At 39.5% G+C, this 21,579-nt stretch overlaps 2 protein-coding genes across 3 annotated transcripts in view; both read left to right on the top strand.

Annotated features, from left to right (window-relative positions):
• The window catches only part of LOC116064701 (serine/threonine-protein phosphatase 2B catalytic subunit alpha isoform-like), a 31,336-nt gene extending 16,560 nt beyond the window's left edge, over nucleotides 1–14,776 (top strand). The window contains exons 7-14 of one of the 2 annotated variants that reach the window (XM_031319884.2): nucleotides 6,952–7,029; nucleotides 7,150–7,244; nucleotides 8,565–8,690; nucleotides 8,789–8,869; nucleotides 9,419–9,503; nucleotides 9,675–9,772; nucleotides 10,305–10,355; nucleotides 11,392–14,776. In XM_031319884.2, the coding sequence (XP_031175744.1) occupies nucleotides 6,952–7,029; nucleotides 7,150–7,244; nucleotides 8,565–8,690; nucleotides 8,789–8,869; nucleotides 9,419–9,503; nucleotides 9,675–9,772; nucleotides 10,305–10,355; nucleotides 11,392–11,567 (790 nt within the window). In that variant the 3' untranslated portion in view covers nucleotides 11,568–14,776. The remainder of the gene's footprint in view (nucleotides 1–6,951; nucleotides 7,030–7,149; nucleotides 7,245–8,564; nucleotides 8,691–8,788; nucleotides 8,870–9,418; nucleotides 9,504–9,674; nucleotides 9,773–10,304; nucleotides 10,356–11,391) is intronic. The other variant, XM_031319885.2, reaches the window with a different exon arrangement.
• Nucleotides 14,777–15,335: 559 nt separating this feature from the next.
• On the top strand, nucleotides 15,336–21,246 carry dnajc18 (DnaJ (Hsp40) homolog, subfamily C, member 18). The gene is made up of 8 exons (XM_031319886.2): nucleotides 15,336–16,046; nucleotides 17,039–17,207; nucleotides 17,519–17,664; nucleotides 17,977–18,183; nucleotides 18,440–18,552; nucleotides 18,893–19,002; nucleotides 19,120–19,292; nucleotides 20,576–21,246. Exons 1-8 carry the CDS (start codon nucleotides 15,920–15,922, stop codon nucleotides 20,698–20,700), a joined length of 1,170 nt encoding a protein of 389 aa, XP_031175746.1. The 5' UTR covers nucleotides 15,336–15,919; the 3' UTR covers nucleotides 20,701–21,246.
• Nucleotides 21,247–21,579: the final 333 nt, after the last annotated feature.

Here is a 21,579-nt window from a genome sequence, read left to right as displayed (position 1 = left end):
TGCTGGAGTACAGGGTGAAATGTGGCTGTTACACAGAAGCCTCGCAACCAAAACTCTTAATATCAAAAATAGATGTTAAGATTAGAAATTATTAATAGATATCAAACATGTTTTGCTACCTGAGCAAAACCACAAAGAACAAAACAAACAATAGACACACACTTAACCCTGCATAATGGGATAGCATGGGAAAGGAGGATGTGATTAAACCCCTTGTTGCAGGGTTTATTTTCTAATGAATTTGTGCAATTTGCTTGTTGGTAATAAACATTTAAACTGTTACCCAACAACATCAAATACAATGGATATCACAAAACGGAATAAAATACGAAAAAGTAGTACTATTGTTAGTAGTACTAACAGCGGTTTGCAATGATTCTCTTTTCCCCCACAATGCATTGCACTACGTCACGTTGGGGAGACGACAGACGAAAGTCTATGCGAAAGCCCCGTCTCTGTTCACTGTCTATGTGCCACTGGGGTTGCAAAATATGGCTTTTGGTCTCGACCGAGTCCATGTGTCTTTATTATGTGTTACATACAAAGCTAACTGGCTATAGTTAGCCTGTATGCTAGCGGAATTAGCTAACGTTGCGTAACCAGCCAGCAACTTCGGCAATCGGTAGTAGTTTCGGTAAGCTAACCACGACAGTATTGTCGCCCACAATCAACCTCTGCTGCTAAAAGCAGTCAATCTGCAGTGATGTTTGAAATAGAGACGCTTGTGGATGTGTTAGCTGTCGTGGTTAGCTCGCCGGAACTACTGCCGAAGCTGCTGGCTGGCTACGCAACGTTAGCTAATTCCGCTAGCACAGGCTAACTATAGCCAGTTAACTTTGTGTGTAACGTAGCTAACAAAAACCCACCCATCTCGTAGGAGCGAAGCTTAACATTTCTTTCAATACAATTATGGTACAAAAGGAGCACTAACGCCACATGTCTTATGTTGACAACGTGGACGCAGATATAGGAAACAATGAAGGCAGTCGTAATATTTACCTAGCCGTCTAGGCTAACGCTGTTGCGCTAACGTTAGCAAAACGTCGGCGTAGCTTTAGCTAGCTGTCTAAACTTTTGAAAAGCCGAACAGCATCCCCATCCAAGTAATAAATGAACACTAGGCAAATATGTTGTTACTGGAGCTAGTATGGTCCATCAAAACGTGAGATATCTAATCAAAAATGTGGTTACAACGTCGGGGGATTTCACAGGTAGGACTGACTGGCAAGTTAGCCCATAGCTAGCATGATGCCTTCTATTTCTAGATCTAGCTAGATTACCAGTACTTATCTGAACTAGCTAACGACATGATCACTGTCACTAAATATAAAGAAAACATTGACTTTCACTCGGTGCTATTCACTGACAGTAAAAACACCTCTTCCACCTCTTCCTCCTCCCAGTCAGTCACCATAGTTCTAGTACTAGGCTGAGGCACGTCCCCCCAACGTGACGTCATCACCGAATTGCGTTAAAAAACCCACTAAACGACTAAAACGGCGAAAACTGGCCTTTAACACTATTTGGTGACATTTTTAACAATGATATACATATGTTGAGTACTTTATGTACCCATTAATCAACAGTGGTGGTTAACCTGCAACATGGGCTTTAAGAAGACTGAATGATTCAATGAATGAATAGATAAACATATCTTTAAAGCCTATAGATAGTGTGTGTGTGTGTGTGTGTGTGTGTGTGTGTGTGTGTGTGTGTGTGTGTGTGTGTGTGTGTGTGTGTGTGTATAAATAAATGGGCCACATTGCCTTGTGGTTAACAACGTTTTTTGAGAAGAGGTTATCTTTTTGACTTACAGAGCAGATTGTTACAGACAAAGGATTAGCTGGGTGAACCTGGAGTCAAATAAAAATAGAGGCAGAGAGAGAGGAGTAAAATATAATAGCGAGACAAATTGGGAACGGGTTTGTGATGCAACTATTCAAGCTCCATGAGCATGTAAAAGAAGGAGGAGCACTGTCCTAATATTGCTGGGAGATGGAAGAGAGGCTGTGGAAGTAGGTGGTGGTAGTGAGGAGAAGATAAATTATTAGCTGGCAGTTGTTGTGAGAGTTTTCTTAATGAAGTTTCAGAACAATACAGACCCCTCTGCGTGGGAGCTGCAGTTCTGCTCATATCACGAAAAAGTAAAGTCAGGAAGATTTACTCCTCCACCAAAGACAAAATGACTGACAGTATGTGCAGAATAATTGCAGTTCAGATTTACATTATAACACATGTAGTTCTCATTTCGGTGTGTTTGTGGGTGCACAGAAGTGTCAAAGGTGACCTTTGCTTCAACTAATATCAGAAATAGTTACACTAAAGTGCAGACGTTTCTGTTTTCATGATATATTTCCACAGATAAGATCACCTTGTTACTTTGAGTTTACAAGCACCCGTGGAGAGTATCTGACACAGAAAAATAAAAGCAGGTGATGGGTCTTAACTTCCCTTTCACTGCTGTTAAATGGTCACCGGTGAGAAACCATCTTCTAACAGTGAGAGAGGAGCTTAGTGAGGATTATTCTGTAGATGTGTGGAGGATGCTGCTATAATAGTCATCTAACTCCCCATGGCTTTGTTCTGCCTTCACTCTCAAATTTACCTCTCCATCATTATGACTCTTGCCGACTATACAGTATGTATGCAGCACAGAGAACCACATTCTCCTGGGAAATGCAAGAAAATCTCTATCTGAAATAGAAGTATGTATAAGCAGGTTAAGAAAAAAATGGTGTACATTAAAATGCAATCACATATAGTGCAGTTATTTGACTTTAAGCCAGTTATTTGACTTTAAGCTACATACTGACAATGACTGATTGTTTTCAATACATGAACTGTGCACACAAACACACATTGGGCTGCATTATGTGACTCCCTATACAGGTGTTCCATAAAATCAATACTGAGCATTTTCCTCTCAAGTAGTCATGCAATTGCTTGCTCCTTAGAGCTAAGAAGAATTTTTGTAATAGATGTAACTTATTGTAGAAGATCCCATGTGTACAGAGTTTTGAACAGTAAATGCCATGCATGCCTGCTCTTGGTTCTCCTTTGATATTAAATCAAACTTTTATGTTAACAACGACCAAATGGATGCATTGTAGAACACCGATTCCCTCTTGTCAGAATGTAAAATGTTCGTGCCCCCTCTTTTGATTAAAAAAAATCAAATCCTCCAGAATTTTAAAGAGGTTTTACAAAAAGCTTCATATATCCTTTTTATCTGGAGACAGCGACACAACTGATCCATTTCAATAATGTGATGTTGTAATGCTTTAACACAAGGGTTTGTATTAAGTCAATTGTCATATAATACTAGCTACACGTTCTGTTACATTTTGCAACCTTGTCAGAACTATACTATTATCAATATCGAAGCACCAACTAACCAAGTTTAATTTTTTGTGCAGTGATTGTAATTAGGAAAATGTGATTCTGCCCAGTGATTAGGAATATGGTTATAAACTGTTTTTATATTGGGGGATTATGAATGTGATGCCCGACAGATGGATTTTTTTTAAGGGAAAGAAAAAAAAAACTCTCAGTTTCACACTCACAACACAGCACTTCCATCTCTCTCTCTCTCTCTCTCTCTCTCTCTCTCTCTCACACTCACAGGCTCACCAACACATACTTGTGTGTTTTCACAAAGGGGAGAGAAGGAATGTGAGCCGCAGGCAAGCAATGTGTGTGTACTGTGTTCCATCGCAGTAATCAATAAATATCGTTGGAGCGGACAAAAGATAAATTAGTACATAGTGTACTGTTGGATCTTTACTTTTATGTTATTATGTGACATTTGTGCCAGTACTGTACACAAGAAACAAAAAAAAAATCTTTAACGAGTGTGATGCAAAAAAATATATTTCTAAGTTAGAAATGTATTGTACATGTGTTTTTAATAGAAAGACTTACATAACATTTTACAGTTCTATTAGGATGTACTGTCAGCCATAGTGGAAAGAGTTACAGCATATCCATGTTAGTGTGTAACACAGCTATTCCTGTAATTTATATATTGGCCACCAAGGGAATGTTAGCCATGTGTCCTAGATATACTAGGATGACACAGTTTCGCCAGGTGCTCAGGATACAGCAGTCTCCTTGTTTTTCTTCCGGCACAAACCTTTGAGCACTTAAATATTTTAAACACTTCTGAAAGTTTGATGGGTGCATCGATGGCAGTGACTGTAAGAAAAATGCCGGAAGAGAGGATTGTAGCTTAGGGAGGATGTACTGTAGGTTACTGGTCTGGAAAAAATTGTTGATGGTCACAAAACTCAACCATTATGATTGATCATTTAAAAAGAGTTGGTTTCTCAGATTCGATTATCACTGTAAATTTAATATCTGACTGTTGGTCAGACAAACCAGGAATTTGAAGACGTCACCTTGGGCCCTGGGAAATTGTGATGGACGTTTTAAATATTGTCTGACATTTTAACAGCTAAAGCGTAATAGATTAATCCAAAATAATAATAATTGGCAGATTAATTGATAACAAAAATAGTTGTTAGTTACAGCGCTGTACGAATAGGTTACTCTCAGTGTATCTCTGTTTTTTACTGCGTCAGTCTTCAAAAGGGGATTACACAATGTGGAGTCTAAGTTTGAAAATACAGTCCATGTGGATCATTGCAAACAGTAATTAGCAGATTTAGACTATAAGAAAGTTTTTAAATATCTAAATGCCTGTGCAGAAACTTGGCTTGCACCAACAACCAACAAAATCTGGGGTGTTTGCAGTGAAGTCAAGGATGTGTCTGATTTATATTTTACATTTGGTACTTTTGGCTAATGCTTTCACCAAGAGCATCTGTGAGTGCTGTCTTCATTAGTGCTTTATTCAGCAAATATTTTGTTCATTCGACTTCATTAGCAATTATCAAAGTCATTAAAGAATACATTTCTTAGAAAGATAGCTAAAACAGATTAAAAACCAATCAAGGTAATGTTTGATAGCAACATAATTTAACAGGTCTGTACTTACGACTGATGGATCTAAGGATAATCTATATATATATATATATATATATATATATATATATATATATATATATATATATATATATATTATACACACACACTGTATATCTGGAATACAGCAGCTTGAAGAAACAAAGGAATCACAAAGGACTTTTCAAAACTAAGACTGATTGAGGTGTTGCTAAATTGAGGCCATTAAAATTTGAAAAGAGCTAATTAAACTGTAATCTATAATCTTTTTTTCTAACCCAGGAGACACAGTTTGGAGGGATGATACAGTCTCTGAATGACATAACACAACCTTCTAGGTATTACATAACAACTGTGGCGAGAGCTACTAAATGGAAAGCTACATTCACACTGCAGCTGAAGTGTCCCAATTCTGATAACACGTCTCTCCTGTGTGACACAGGTCTGATGTTTTCTGGGCAGTCTTATGTTTTCATTTTTTCTTTGGAGACAAATTCAGGTCCTACATCTGCTAACCCTAATCCTAACCTTAACCCTAACCCTTGGCTGCAATCTGCCATCTCTCCAGGACCTGTACGCCTCCCGGACGCTGAGGCGGGCAGGAAAGATTGCAGCTGATCCCTCTCACCCAGACACAAACTGTTTGAACCTCTCCCCTCTGGCATGAGGCTGCGGCCCATCAGGACCAAAACCTCACACCATAAAAACAGTTTCTTCCCCTCTGCAGTCAGCCTCACAAACAAGGCCCTGTTCCCCCCCCAGCCGCTACACTTTGCACTAACCTCCATCCTGTCTATACATCTGCCCATTGCACACAGTGCTTAAACTACTTAAACAAATATTTTGTATTTATTTGTCTCTGTTTCGGTATTTATTGTTTATTCTTATTAATTTTTAATGTGTTTGTTTGTTTATATGTATGCACCCAATCACCAAGGCAAATGCCATGTAGTTCCACTATTGTGGCAATAAACTGCTTTCTGAATCTGATTCTGCTCCATATCTGCTCCATGACTATGCAACTATAGTCTGAACTGTCAGATAGGAGTTCATGTGGTTTTTATCATCTTTCCCCATGGGGCAGCTCATTGTCCATCTGGCCAGAACAACACGGAGGAAGACTTCAGAATGCAGCCAGTGGAGAAATAACAATCCCAATCCAAAAACAAATCTCGATAAAAAAAATTCACAAAAGAAGATTTTATGAAACTCAAAAGATCAAAATCATAAACTGAGAGGATCAAAATCATAGGAAGACCCAAAACAATTGCAACAACATAGGGTGAAATATGAATTTCAAAAAACAATTCAGCCCCTAACAGTCAAATTAGTAGTATTTATATTTCACCATAAACAGTACCAATCATCAACTAAAAGAAAAATGGCAGCTGAAGGGAGCTGTGAAATTTGGGCAGCAGCAGCAGGAAAAGTGGGACAAACAATATTATTTCTCCAAAACGTTGTCCTGAGGCAACATCAGACTTGACAGCTTAAAGTGACTGTCTTGTTGCAAAGGGTGCATTGGATTTTATAGAGCATATCTTATGCCATGTGTGAGTGAAGCATCACACTCAGTTTGCTTGAGCTACCTCGCAGCTTCCTTTCCTTTCAGGCACATTTCCTGTCAGGTTAGAGCTGGGGGCCAGGAAGCTCTGACTGCCGCTTATACTGGGTTAGTTTGTTTTTAACTGCAACAGGTAGCTGTTGGATTAGTTTTTCACACCATTGCATCATCCTCAGCAAGGCTTCCATAAATGCATTTATGAGTGATAACTCTTTGTTCATTTTCTGGTGAGTGAAACTGTATGTGAAATTAGTAACCTGCAGCTTAAATGAAGTTCGGTTGTGTGATTGGAAAAAAATTGAAAGTGATGGTGAGATTGTGTGCTTAACTGAATTGATTTGTACTTTGTCATAACTTTTATTTTATAGCCCGATAAGCATTTTCAGAGACGTCTCTAAACCCAATTTTGATTTACTCTTTTCCAGTTATCCAGCTGTATGTGAGTTCCTACAGAGCAATAACCTATTATCAATTATCCGAGCGCATGAAGCACAAGATGCAGGGTATGTTATCCCCACAACACACATTAAAAGACACACATATCCACACAAACACAAAAAAAACATATTTACATATATAAGAACAAGCTCTGCCTTTTTTACCTCCCCCTGACCGCCTTGAAGCTACCGGATGTACCGTAAAAGTCAGACCACTGGATTCCCATCCCTCATTACCATCTTCTCAGCACCAAACTACCTGGATGTTTACAACAACAAAGGTCAGAAAATATCTCTGTTCCTTTTATACCCATCTTTGATTCAGTTTCTGTTTGCATCTGTATCATATTTTTGCACAGTAACAATGTTGTTTTTTTTATCGCAGAAATGGGTCTGAGACTAGGTCCAAGTATATGGCTGGACCGTGTATGATCAATGTGCTAAATTGTGGCGGTAGTAAACATCCACAGTCACTCTCTCCCTCTCGATCGACCACACACTTGCTAAGCCCACACTACGCACTGAGCTTTTCCTTAAAGCAGCTTCGCTACTCTTATAACATTATGCATCCAACTGTGTCAACACCCTACAAATATAGGATTGAAACTAAACTATGAATATAAATATATACAGAAAATTACAGTGGCTGCTGCGGTCCAGCCAATACATATATTCCTGTTTAAAACCCCATATATTATATCATTTCTATGGCTATGTTAAGTGGGCAGGCAAGCCTTGAGACATGAATTTACTGTTTAATTAAATGTTACGTACGTACGTACGTACGTACGTATGTTAGTAAAACCTGGTGTCATGAAAGAGAGGTGCCCCAATTCCATTTTAACTGCATCTGGGTTAGATTTGAAGAAAAACACTTCACTTCTGACAAAATGACTACCATGGGCTACAACAGCTCCATGACTTCCCTATTAAAATGGTTTCAACAGCACAAACTGGAGTGTATGGGTTAATGTATCTGCATTTAGCTTGTGAGAATGCATCAGGGAGCCCCCGTTTGTTTGTGTTCTCAGATCTGTGTCTTGGTTGCTATGGGCTATGGGAGATGGGGAGCGTGGGAGGGACTGTCGGCATCGCTGACTATCTCCATGTGGCTTTATCCCTCTTGATGTAACAGTGTCAGCAATCCCTAGCCTCAGCTAGGCCATCTAGTGGTTAAATGTCTCATTTTTTGCTGTCTCTGTTCTCAAACATACAGTACTGTATGTACAAAAAATATTAAACTGCGTAGCATCACGGAACATGAGTACTAGTAATTTGAAGAGAGTATATAAAACATTGTTGTGCATATGGCTATGACAGTATGCAATGAAAATATTCTGCACAGTGCACCCGATAAAACAAAATGACAGTTTGAGTACTGTGCTGCGATTGCTCTGAAGGTTTTTTGTTATGTAAGCATAGATTTGTGTAGCACATTATAACTTTTCTTTTAAGCAAATGTCATAAATACAACCTAACCCTTAAACCCTAATCTGATTCTATTCAATATTTCTTTAAGTAGCATAATCATCTTGGAGCAAACTATTAACAGGACAGGATGGGTTAAATTTTACTCTGTCTCTCTTCTGCTTCCCCAACAGCTGCTGTACTGAAATATGAAAATAATGTCATGAACATCCGACAGTTCAACTGTTCACCCCATCCCTACTGGCTGCCCAACTTCATGGATGTCTTCACCTGGTCTCTGCCATTTGTTGGCGAGAAAGGTATTAAGTGTTTCAAGAGCAAAGTATTCTAATCTGTCGTCTTCGTGGCTTGTTGCTCAATGACTTCACCTCGTTTCTACACTCTGTTTCTTCCCCAGTCACAGAAATGCTGGTGAATGTGCTGAGCATCTGCTCTGATGATGAACTCATGATGAATGATGAAGATGAGATATTTGATGGTAAGACATTTTGTAAATAGTGATTTAATAATGTATTTATATTTATCAATAGTGAATTGTGGGTTAAATTCAGACTCCATACAGAGAACCAGGTCTTTCATGGAAGGAGATCTGCACACTTGATAAATGCAGTTAATTATCATGTGATTTTGTTAATTATGTAAAACTATAACAGTTCATCAGAAAAAAAAGATAAAGATGTGTGCTGTATTGCATTTCAAAACAAAGACAATGATTTTCTGCATCAGATAGACAATAAACACAATTTCTGATTTCTCATCACTACATACAAGCTATGACGACAGAATCTATAGTATAGAGTCACATTGCAGAGCATTACAGTATCTAATGCATTACAATGGCCTCTGATAACAGTGTGTATTGCAATATGGGGGACTTTTATCACAGTATCCTATGCATCAAGAAACATATTGTATGTGTCATAGAACCCTACAGCAAGTTTCTCATGCAATACATGGGCTTATAATGACAGCATCTATTGTATCAGAGAAGCCTATTATGACAGGGTGTGTATGTATTTTTTTGCAGCCAATGCAGCTGCAGCACGCAAGGAGGTGATCAGAAACAAGATCCGTGCTATTGGGAAAATGGCCAAAATGTTCTCAGTTCTCAGGTAGACTTTGTTTGTAAAGTACAAAACAGTATCAAGTGTTTCTGTGTACGTGTGTAGAGTGAGTCTATGTATACACTGTTGTCAAAATGGGGGCATCAAGTTTTTTCTTCAGTTTGATCAGGGTTCAGTGAAGTTTTGTGACCTCAATGCCTGCCTCTGTGTTTCCTGCAGAGAGGAGAGTGAAAATGTGTTGACGCTTAAAGGCCTGACGCCCACTGGCATGCTGCCAAGCGGGGTTCTCTCTGGAGGCAAACAGACACTGCAGAGTGGTGAGTTAATACGAAGCTCAGCATAAGCCTTTTTCTCTACCCTTTACTCCATCTTTTTTTTTTATTTCTTCATCAACAAACTCAGTCCCACCATTCTCTCTCTCTCTCTCTCTCTCTCTCTCTCTGACTTAAATATAGAGCAGCCAGCCAGCTTTGTTTTTTGGCCTCTTAGCGATGCTCTGAACACATCTAAGCTAGGACAGAAGAACCTAAGTCCCGACCAAAACTGCTTTTCAATATTTCTGTCCTCTTACCTAAAATCTATTACAGTTTCAGCTCAACCTCTTTCTGTTTCAATATATCTGTCCCGCTCTCTCTCTATGGATCCATCTTTTTTATTTTTTACATATCTAACCAGAGATTGACACCAATTATCTCAGTATTGATGCATGGCATTCCTTGGAGTTTGGCTGCATTGCCAGTGAACATGTATATCTCATCTGGCCTAACATGAGCCACCTTTCCGCTGGGGCTGCATTTTACATTTGCATGGCTTTATCAGGAGTAACCTGCTCCCCTCCTCCCCCCTCAGCCACCATTGAAGCCATCGAAGCCATCGAGACGACTGATGAGGACGGAGAAGGTAAACCTGTGTCCCATCTTCAACCCCTCTCAACATATTGTCAGGGCTTCCTGCTGCAGAGGCCACCTGCCACTAACATGGCATGCACACAACAGCTCACACAATAATAACTCCATCAAGTGACATTTCAGAGGAAGGTTTAAGGCACTTTACTTTGCAGTACCATTGATTCAAGCAGGAATACAACTGGATGATTGCATTTTAAGAGGGGAAAACATTGTTATTTGTAATGTAGGGTGAGGATTTTTTTAATTAATTGTTTTCTAATGTGTGCCTGAGTGGTGAAGAGAAAAAAACATCTCACAATTACCAGTATTTGCAGGGTGGGAAGCTAGTGATGGATTGTGTTCTTGTCACTGTTTGGTCAGGGTACATGTACCAAGGGGGAGGGAATCTGTTCATGGAGATAGCATGAATTGTTGCACACTTAATGCACTCCTGTCCCAGGATTCTCTATGTGTATCAATCTACCAACATAGAGAGGCTTAGCACCAGCAATGACTGTAGAACACATTTGGAATTGGTCATCACAAACTGGGAGAAAAGGGGGGGGAAATAGCTAAATAAAAAAAGGAACATCTTTTTCTGGCAAGTCCATGGTCATTTAAAACACTGGGACTGCAAAGGCAAGTGCTGCTAAGAGATGCATGACTACAATACTTCATTGTTTTTGGTTTGGCTTATAAATGGCCACCATCTGGTACTAAAAAAAGTGCTGCATGCTCAAGAAACAGACCAGAGCATCGACATGAAATATACATCCTGAAGCCTCAATTCCTCGTGATATGTCAAAGGTAATCATTGCTCCCTAACCAAGAAGCTTCGGTACAAACAGCAATGTACAGTACAGAAATCTTTTTATTTACATGTACAGTTTATCTTATTTGAAATAACTAGCAGGGCGGTAGACATTTGTAGACATTGATTGTTTAGAAATTTGTTTTGATAAATTACATTTTGGGGGAAATACATAATATGACATGACATGCCATTACAAGGTGAGCCTGATATGTTTATATGTGTTTTCTCTTTTTAGCTATCCGTGGGTTCTCCCCCCAGCACAAGATTGCCAGCTTTGAGGAGGCCAAGGGCCTCGACCGCATCAACGAGCGCATGCCACCTCGCAAGGACGGGGTGAACCATGTGGGTCACTCCATGGGAAAGATGAATATGTCAGAGGCAAACGGAACGGATGACAACAGCAACATTTAGTGATGTGCTGTCGGAGCCTCAGAACCGTTCTGCTGTTGCTCTGTGCAGCAAGACATTGCCAAATTGGGAATTCAGGCCTCAGAACAGAGAAATAAACCAGGCCCACTGACAGAACATGAAAATCTGCAGCAAAACTAAAACGGGCGAAAAAGGTCATTTTTTTCATGACAGTATGTCATCGCACAGTTGGGGGGGGGGGGGGGGGGGGGGCTGGGGTTCACAGCAGAGTGCAGGGATAAGAAGAGGCCAGAAGGCTGCAGCCTGACAGAAAAAGTGTGGTTGAAAGTTGTTTCTGTCTGTTGTTCCCTTTCTCAGTTCAATTACAGACTGATATGTTGGGGGTTGTGTTGTTCTGAGTGCTGACAAATGTCTGCTCCTTCATTACAGGGCCTGACAGAAGACATAATTGCAGTATCCATGCCACACAAATCATGTTACTGTTTCATAAAGTGTTTATTATGAATGACTCACAAATTCACTTCATGAGGAAAACAATCTTGTTTACCTACATGTTTTGTTAGTATTACCAAGTCACACCACTAAATGTGAACCTCTTAAAACTTGCAGTGTGATCTTAGCAGTGGACTTAAATTTATTAATTTACCTTGTAGAAGATGCCGTCATCCTGCAGGGAAAAGAGGACAGGGTACTCACCAAATCCACTGCAGTCTGAGATCAAACTCCTCTTGGGCACGTTTCAATACTATCCTGCACTGCTCCTTTCCTCACCTCCCTCATTATCAGTCATCTCCTAGCAAGAAGTAACTTGGAGGGGATGAGGGAAGAAAGGGAGGGGATGAAAAGAGCATTTGTAAAATTTGGTTCCACTGTAGGTACTTCAGCATCACAGATTAAACACCAAGATTTGACATCGGGAAATGCAAAAGGAGCACACTATCCCATATAAAACTGAAACTTCATCAACGTCCGTAGGGGAATCTCAAAGGGTTATATTTTTGTCCAGACCATCCCTACAATATTTTTCTTCCTCTAGTAAATGTTTAAGTAGTTCACGTCAGAGAAGCATGACTTTTTGATCAAGCTATACCTCACACACTTTCTGAAAAGTATACACTTGAGCATCCTCCACTGAAAGAGGCTTTTCTCATCTCTTCTGCATTTACTATGACTGGCAACAAAGCTGCATTATCACCTGTTTCTGGACCACAAAAGAAGAAGAAGAGAAGAAGTAATTTTGAACTTTGGGACATACTCTGCTGTCACACACTACCCGATTATTTCTCACCTGCTTGTTGCTAAAGAGAAAGTAAAACAATACGTGCAGTAACTCAAGTATACATTAGCGCCCTTTGAGTTTTTGCACTTTTTGCTGTGCTGCAAATTCACGCATAAGAGCTGCACAAAGTACTATATCAAAATGAGAAGGAAATTCTACAAATTTGTGAATGCATACAATTGAAACATCTTTGTTTAAAGAGTATTTAACAACCACACACCATTGTGTCATTAGGAATAAGCTGGCTTAGATGTATTTAAGGTATTTGAAGAATGTATCCTGGCCAGAATTGAGTTAATTAATTCTTATTTTTAGGACAAATTTCTTTTTCATTAAAATTAATCTTAGATTAATTTAAAAATGTAATGTAAAAGTAGTTCCTTTATTAAAACTGAGCACAGTGTAGGCCAGGCATTTGGTTTATGAATCCACCCATCTTGCATCAAAGTGTGTTAATCACATATTTCTTGTTTTTCAAACCTTTTTTCCTGATCTAATCTGATTTTACTGTGCAGTACAGTGGAGAAACAGGCTTAGAGAAACTTCACTGACAAGTGCACACACACTGTGATCCAAATTAAACATCAATTCCCATGTCCAAATTAGGGCTGGGTATCGTTAAAAAAATTCCGATACCGGTACCGATAACAATACCGTGAATTTGATACCAGTTCCTGAACGATACTTTTTTTCAATGCCAATTTTATAAAATCCATTTAAAAAACAACATTACACATAATGGCACAAATCTTTTTATTTTTTCAGCTCCTACTACATGAGCCCCATCTCTGTGTGTAACGTAGAGCTTTTCCTGCGAGTCTCTACAACGAGTAACAGCCAATCACCAGCATTATTAGATCTTGGTAGAAGCATGCTGCGTGCTTATTGGCTCACTGACGCTGATGAGATTTACTCCTTAGGTAGTGGAATTTGGTATTGAATGACGTGGCATTTTTCGAGGAGGCAATTCGGTTGGCGACTAAAAAGTATTGAATTCGGTACCCAGCCCTAGTCCAAATGGCCGATAGAAGAAGAGAAACTAAACAAAATTCAAACTAAAACAGGAAACATTCTGGGTTTTTCAAAATAAATAATTTACGAAAGTCGATACCAGTGAAGCCACAACCTCAAGCGATACTTAGTATCACATACATTTCTAGAATTTCCTGTCATACATTAATATTTTTTCTACTTTATATTTCATCTTTCTATTTAATGATAAAAGTATGTGAATTAAGGATGGACAAAAAGTGATTTTTAACACAGCATCTATGGTATGGAACGCATCAATGCATGCAATTAAGTTCCTAATTGTTATGTGAGATTATAATTGTGATAGTTGTGTTTCAAATAGTAAACTTGAATTTTTTTATTTTTGAATTACATTTATAGTTTTATTTGTCTTGTTTTATAAATTTTATAAATAGGCTTCCTTTGATAGTTTTTGTCCATTTTTTCATTATGTTACTTATTACCACTGCTTTTAATTTTATATTGATTTATTGTATGCAGAGATGCCCTTCTAAGGTGTGAAGCCTTGTTTATTTTTTTTCTGTTGTACTGATGTACAGAAAATGTTCAATTGTGTGAATGAATATAATCTCAGTGAAAAGCAACTTTCAGGCTGCCAAAGCATGATAGCATGGTTTTCAAATGTTAAATTAAATGAACACAAAGAAAATCATGTGTCGCACTTCAATTTAACAGGAAACATTGTACTCTGGTTATATTTACTGCTGATATTATTATTGTTACAATTTAGCTTATGGTTATTTTTCTTCCTCTGTTTCTGGTTCTTGTAGGGTTTACATGCATATTTCAACAAACAAATATAATGGATTTTATCTTGCAACATTTTTTATTATCTATGGAAATATGTTTTGGCATTTGACTTCTTAAATGATACACATATTGTAAGCATGCCCTATGGGACAAATCACATTTTTTTACTCTTGAATAAAATATGCATGAATAAAAATGTGTTGCATAGTCTCTAACTCACTGATGGAAATATTCATGCTATTTTAAACTTTGACCCTGACTTACATCCAGATAGGCTACAACTCCAAAATAAATATGTCGTAGGCCTACATGTATTAGCCATGTATGTAGCCAACCATGAATATTAACTACACTTAAAGTTGATTTCTGTATCAGAATCATCACACTACAGTAACTTACATCTAACTACATCTGCCTTAAATGTGCCTAAACATGTCAATGACCGATTGTTACAGAGATGTAGACAGTTTGCCATTTTATGTAATGTTACCATACTCCATATTAGCTAGGCTAAATACATTTTTGACGGTTGATTGGTTGGTTAATTAAAAATATCCAATACCTGCTGAACTTCTTATTCTGCCACTGCAGGCAAAGGCAGCAATGTACCACTCGATGGATAACACCTAAAAAAGCATTCACCAAAAAAATAAATAAAATCGTAGCTCCATTTTCCTCCTTCACGGGCACTTGAATGCACCACAAGTAGGTTTCGGATGTAGCTACGTCTTTAAATGAAGTGCTGCAGCAGCATCATGCTACACCTGCTGATGTTACTCAACCGTCTGTTGTTGTTTTTTTTAAGTACAGTTAGTTAATTGACAGGGAAAGCAATGGGATGGACAACACTAATTGCACAAGTTGCGAACATAAAGATAACAAAGTAAATAATATTTTGACTCAAGATCAGGGCGATTTTCTACAGATTGCAGAACTCACTCCACAGGATATGACGTATTGCCTCATCTTGTCCATCACAGCTCAGGGAGTCCAGTTTATTAACAGGGCGGCCCGTTAAACACCGCTAAAACAAACAGACAGCAAAAACAGTCCATCTTTAGGCCTTCAGCTTAAAAAAAATGGCCCGGCTGCAGGCCTGTTTGCAGCATGACAACAACCGCCCTTGTCTGTTTATCGGATAGTGCGAAGGACTTTGGGTGGCTACAGGCTTGCACCTAGCTAACGTTACGCAGCTGTCTGAAACCAAAGCTAATCGGCTATCTAACGTTAGCTGCAGCGGCTCGCTTTGCCATATGATATTGACGCACATTGCAAAGGCACAGACCTCTACAGAAAGCGATTGGATCAGCAAAACAACATCCGCAACGTTGAAATGGACAAAGAAGAAGCAGACCGGCTGATAGAGAAGGCGAAGCTGTGTTTACGGTCAGGAAGGAAAGATCGGGCGCTGCAGCTGCTATATGAAGCCCAGAATATTTATCCCAGCACCCGGGCCAGAGGTAAAATTAGCCGACGCACATTCTGCAATTGCAGTCTGACTAGCTAGCTAACGTTGCTCAACTAATGTTAGCTATTTTACCCGACTGTATTAACTGTAGGAAATGTATTAACAGATTTCAGGATGGGTGCACTAAATTGCTATTTTTAGAAGCAGAAAGCATCTAGCTATCTGGCTTTAATACTTAATGTCTGTGTAGGCTGCATGCTGAAATGTAGGGCTGTTAAGGGCTCCCTCCCCCCTTGCAGTTCACAGACAGCACTGTGATTGTGTGAGGCGCAGTGCTGTTTTAAAATCTGACTGTGTCTCCAGTTGCCTAATAGCTTTTGCAGTAATGGCATCATCAGGGAATAATGAAGTTGTCATAGAGCTCTTTGGGCACAACGTGCATGGGGCAGTTAAATCCCACAGGGTCCATTTTACAGCAGTTTTCACATGTAGTGCAAGTAGTGAAAAACTTTTGGTGCACAGTCAATATCACTCTGCAGTGATAAATGAAAGGAAAAGTCTGAATAAATCAGTGGAGAAACATGATCAACCGCTTATACACACAGCAAAAGGAATCGTTGAATGGTTTGAGTATGAAAATTATGTGAATCAAATACTTTGGCCTTCAAATTCACGTGATCTTAACACTAAAAACATTTTGAGAGCAATATATGTTTGACAGCGCCCTCCACCAGCAGCATCAAAACACCAAAAGGTGTTCATCCATCCATCCATCTATGTCAAGGGACATCTGGCAGCTGTTCTGGAGGCTTTAGTGGTGGTCATACACCTTACTAAAAGTCTTAGTTTGTTTTCCCTTTTAATTATTTAACCCATCTGTATTCATCATGGCCAACAATATAGATTTTTGTTGGCCGGTAACCATAATTTCTATTGTGATTTTTACTGATACCAATACTTGTCGTGTTTAAGCTTTCTCGATAATATTTCCCCATTTATATCTGAATTGTCAGTTGACCTCAGACACTGTGTTCTTGTTCGTAGTGCTGATAGATGCCATAGTAAGGAATGGAGGCACCACTGCTCCACAAGCAAACAACGTGCCCCCTCCAACAGGCTGGAGAGATGAAGACATTAGAAACAATGAAACAAGTAATGCGAGTAGTGATGACAAGAAGAGCTACACCGAGGATCAACGCCAGGGGGTTCTCAGGTGCACAGTGACTCGACTTTTACATTTGTTTTTCACATTGTTACGCAGCAACAGACTGACCACAGCAATTGTTCCTTACTCTATAACTTTGGCTGTGTTAAATGCTCTGAATAACCTGTATTTAGGTCAAACACTGGTTAAAATCAACGTTTGCTTGTATCTATGTAGACATAACATTGACTGTCGGATGGAGCTCCCTGTAAATGTACATGTAGCTAACTGTTGTGGAAGAGTATACATACTTAACCTCATATGAGTTTGAGATAGAGTTCAGGCTTGTGTTGACATCCATTATGTTTTTTATATTGCAGGATAAAGAATTGCAAGGACTTCTATGAAATTCTCGGTGTTTCCAAAGATGCCAGCGATGAAGATTTGAAGAAGGCGTACAGGAAGTTGGCCCTCAAGTTTCATCCTGACAAGAACTTTGCTCCAGGAGCCACGGATGCTTTCAAAGGTACAACTTTTAACAGAGGTGAAAGGAAAATCAGTTTTTTTCCCCCAGTGAGAATGGTGACAATATATGTTTATTGTCCATTGTTATTGTATCTTCAAAAAGAAATAACATAACCTCCTTGGCGGAGGTAATGATACAAGGATGCTCCTTATAGCTCCAGAACCACCCTCTGGTTCTCAAACCAAGCCCCCATGGACTGAGCTACAGCCGCCCCCAATTTTATTTAATTTTAAGGGATGCGTCCCAGCATATTATATTTTTGTTTGAACTTAAATTATGTCGCAACCAAATGTTTACCTCCTCTCCCAACAGCAATAGGCAATGCGTATGCAGTACTGAGCAATCCAGAGAAGAGGCAGCAGTACGATCAATACGGCGATCAGTCTGCAGCTTCGAACGCACCCCAACCATCCAGCCACAGTCGCCATGGATATTACAGAAGCTTTAACAGGGACTTCGAGGCTGACATTTCCCCTGAGGAACTCTTCAACATTTTCTTTGGAGGAAGGTTTCCCACCGGTGAGCGGTTGTGTTTGAGTGTTTGGTTGGATGAAGTGTTAGGTCAACAAAGACCACATTGCATGAGCTCCATAGACGGTATGTTAAAAGAAGAAGACCAAAACCACTGCCAGGTGGTTTCAAACAGCTCGCATGTTAGAATTAATTTCATGGAAAAATCAAATGAAAGCCCAGTGGGTCATTGGTGATGAAATAGACATGTTACAGCTTTTTTAATTTCGTCTTAAATTCTCTAAAATGGTGTCTCTCTCTACAGGAAATATCCACGTGTACACCAACCAGGGAGCCTCCTACTCTCAGTTCTATCAGCCTCGTCGTCGACGTGCTTATGAGAGGCGCGAGGAGGTGGTGGAGGACAACCAGACTCAGGTCAGTGACTCACAAAACATAAAGACAAATCCCTGTTAAACAACCACAGTCTTATGTTGTGATCTTCTTGTAGCGATATGGTATCATTCGAATCATTAACATGCACTGGAGAAATGACACTTTTTGGAGATGCATTTTTAACATGGCTGCAGCCCTCCATCCTCAGTTTCTCATAATGATTGATTTTGATGTCATTCATTTACTTTCCTCACAACTGAAGTGCCTTCATTGCTTCATGGTTTGCTTCTAAGACACAGAAGTAGTGTGCTGGCATGAATCGGTGCAGCCTACATACAGTATTATATGCTTTGTAATCTGTGCTGATTTTATCTTCCCACAGAACACCTTCACAGCGTTCCTGCAGCTTCTCCCTGTGCTGGTGCTAATCCTCATATCAGTGTTTACTCAGATGATGGCTACTAACCCGCCCTACAGTCTCTTCTATAAGCCGTGAGTCTGTCGTGCCATTAACCTTCCTACAGTGACATTTTAGCCAATCCCTGGGTTCCACCATGGTTGACGCCATAGTTTCACTGAATACATATTAATCATGTGTTTGGGTTTCAGGGCCATGGGGCTGGTGGTGTCCAGGGAAACGCAGCACATGGGTGTACCATACTATGTGGATAAAAGTTTTGAGAAGGAGTACCGTGGAGGTGCGCTGGATGAACTAGAGAAAACAATTGAGAGCGACTATATCGAACACCTGCAGAGCAGCTGCTGGAAAGAGAAACAGCAAAGTAAGGGAGCAGCTCATTCGGCTTAGATGGAGGGGAGTCTGTTTTAGTTACGGTGCAGAGGTGACTTAGATAACTCTAAAATCTTCATTCATATGAAGTATTTTATATTGTTTTCTGTCCAGACCCTCAAATTCACATTGCATTCAGTTGGTCACTGTTAAAGGATAAGTGCAACATTTTGGAAAATTTGAGATTTGGATGATAAGATTGATACTACATTAAATATAAGGCTACAGCTGTTTCCAGTCTTTATGCTAAGCTAAGCTAACTGGCTGCTGGCTGTAGCTTCATATGTACCATAGAGACATGAGGGTGGCATTGATCGTTTCATCTAACTCTGCCAGAAAGCTAAAAAGTGTATTCCCCTAACATGTTGCACTCTTCAAATCAAATCAACTTTATTTATATAGCACTTTACACACAACACAGTTGATCCAAAGTGCTTTACAGAACACACAGAAAAACAAAAAGAAGGAAACAAACACAATAGAAGAGAAGTAAAACAGAGTGATGATAAGGAGTAATGATGATAATAATAATAGTAAAGGCACAGGTCACACAGAAGCTATAGTAACACAACACAGACTTTTAAGAGAATTACCTGAGCTGGTTAGGCACAGTTTAAAGCTAATGAGTAGAGGTGTGTTTTTAAGATGGCTCTTGGAAGTTCTCAATACGGGGGGAAAGATTTCCACAGTTTGGGGCAGCGATAGAGAAAGCCCTATCCCCATAACAGTTAGTCCTGGATCTCGGGACAGACAGAAGTCTTTGGTCAGACGATCTCAGATCTCTGACAGTGAGTTATGGGGACTGGAGTTCTGTAATGTAAGAGGGGGGCGAAACCATTTAACTCCTTCAAAACAAACATTAGGATTTTAAAAACAATTCTGTAGCTAACAGGCAGCCAGTGTAGGGAGACAAGAATGGGAGAAATATACTCCCTCTCATTTGACCTTGTCAAAACTCTTGCTGCTGCATTTGGAACTATTTGGAGACAGGATAAACAAGACTGGGTGATACCAAAATAACGAGTTGCAATAATAATACAGGCGGGAGGATATGAAGACATGGATGACTTTCTCCAGGTCAGTACAGAGAATTGACCTGAGTTTGGAGTTGATGCGGAGCTGCATGAAGCTTCATTTTACTACCTGATTGGTCACATGCTGTGGTCCAAATAAAATAACTTCAGTTTTATAATCATATTCCTTTAAGTATAATATACTATATACAGTATATAACATGTTGTAATGCATCTTACTTTTGTCATCCTGTCTTTTCAGAATCTGACTTGGCAAACCTTGGACAACTGTACCGAGATGAACGGTTAAAGCAGAAGGCAGAGTCAATGAGGCTGGACAACTGTGAGAAACTGCATCGATTGGTGGGGCGTCAGAGAGGCAAATGAGGACTGTTTGAGAGGAGAACATGTTTCTTTACAGACTTCACAATAATGCATTTGATTGGAGTGTCTAATTTATCCAATCTGGCCACTTTGTAAAGAAATCTTTTTTTTAAGGTACAGCGCAGTCAGTGGGAGATTATGCCACTGGAAACAATGTGCCTTCTCTCCTCTTTGATGGTAGAAAATAGAGTTGCATGTTAGCTGCCAACCCTGGCTGTGGTGGTAGCAGCATCAAGTGCAAACTCACTGTGGCAGTGTGTTCGATGTCTCAAGAGCCTTTAAACTTTCTTATAGAAATGGCATGACATAAAGGATCTCCCTTTGGGGTTATGAAGGCAGTAGTATGTTCACACATACAATTTTGTTTGTTCAGGTTTTGTAGTTTACCTGTATTTATTTTTGAATGTTTTTGTGTCCTCGCTGAAATTTTAGGTGTATTTATATAGTTAATAGAGTGAATGTTACTTGAGATTCCTGGCTCCTTATTGTTTTGTTTTTTTTCTGTAGGAAGTAATAAAACACAGTGGCTTGAATCATACTGTAGTCTTTTGACAAATCTGAGAACTTCTGTACTGAAATGTCAGAGGGCCTTTTATTTATTATTAAAACAAAGACGAATCGGGCGCCTGGTTAGCTCACCTGGTAGAGCGGGCGCCCACATATGGAGGTTTACTCCGCGATGCAGCGGCTGCAGGTTTGACTCCGACCTGCGGCCCTTTGCTGCATGTCATTCCCCTTCTCTCTCCCCTTTCATGTCTAAGCTGTCCTATACAAATAAAGGCCTGAAAAAAATCCCCAAAAATTATCTTAAAAAAACAAACGAAGACAAATCAGACACTAGAAAGGACTGCAACATTTATACTGTGGTTAATTAGGCAATTT

The sequence above is a fragment of the Sander lucioperca genome, chromosome 13 (genome assembly GCF_008315115.2).
Source record: "Sander lucioperca isolate FBNREF2018 chromosome 13, SLUC_FBN_1.2, whole genome shotgun sequence".
Lineage (NCBI taxonomy): Eukaryota > Metazoa > Chordata > Actinopteri > Perciformes > Percidae > Sander > Sander lucioperca.
The sequence above is the reverse complement of the archived record's forward strand: the minus strand, read 5'-3'. Positions and strand labels throughout refer to the sequence as shown.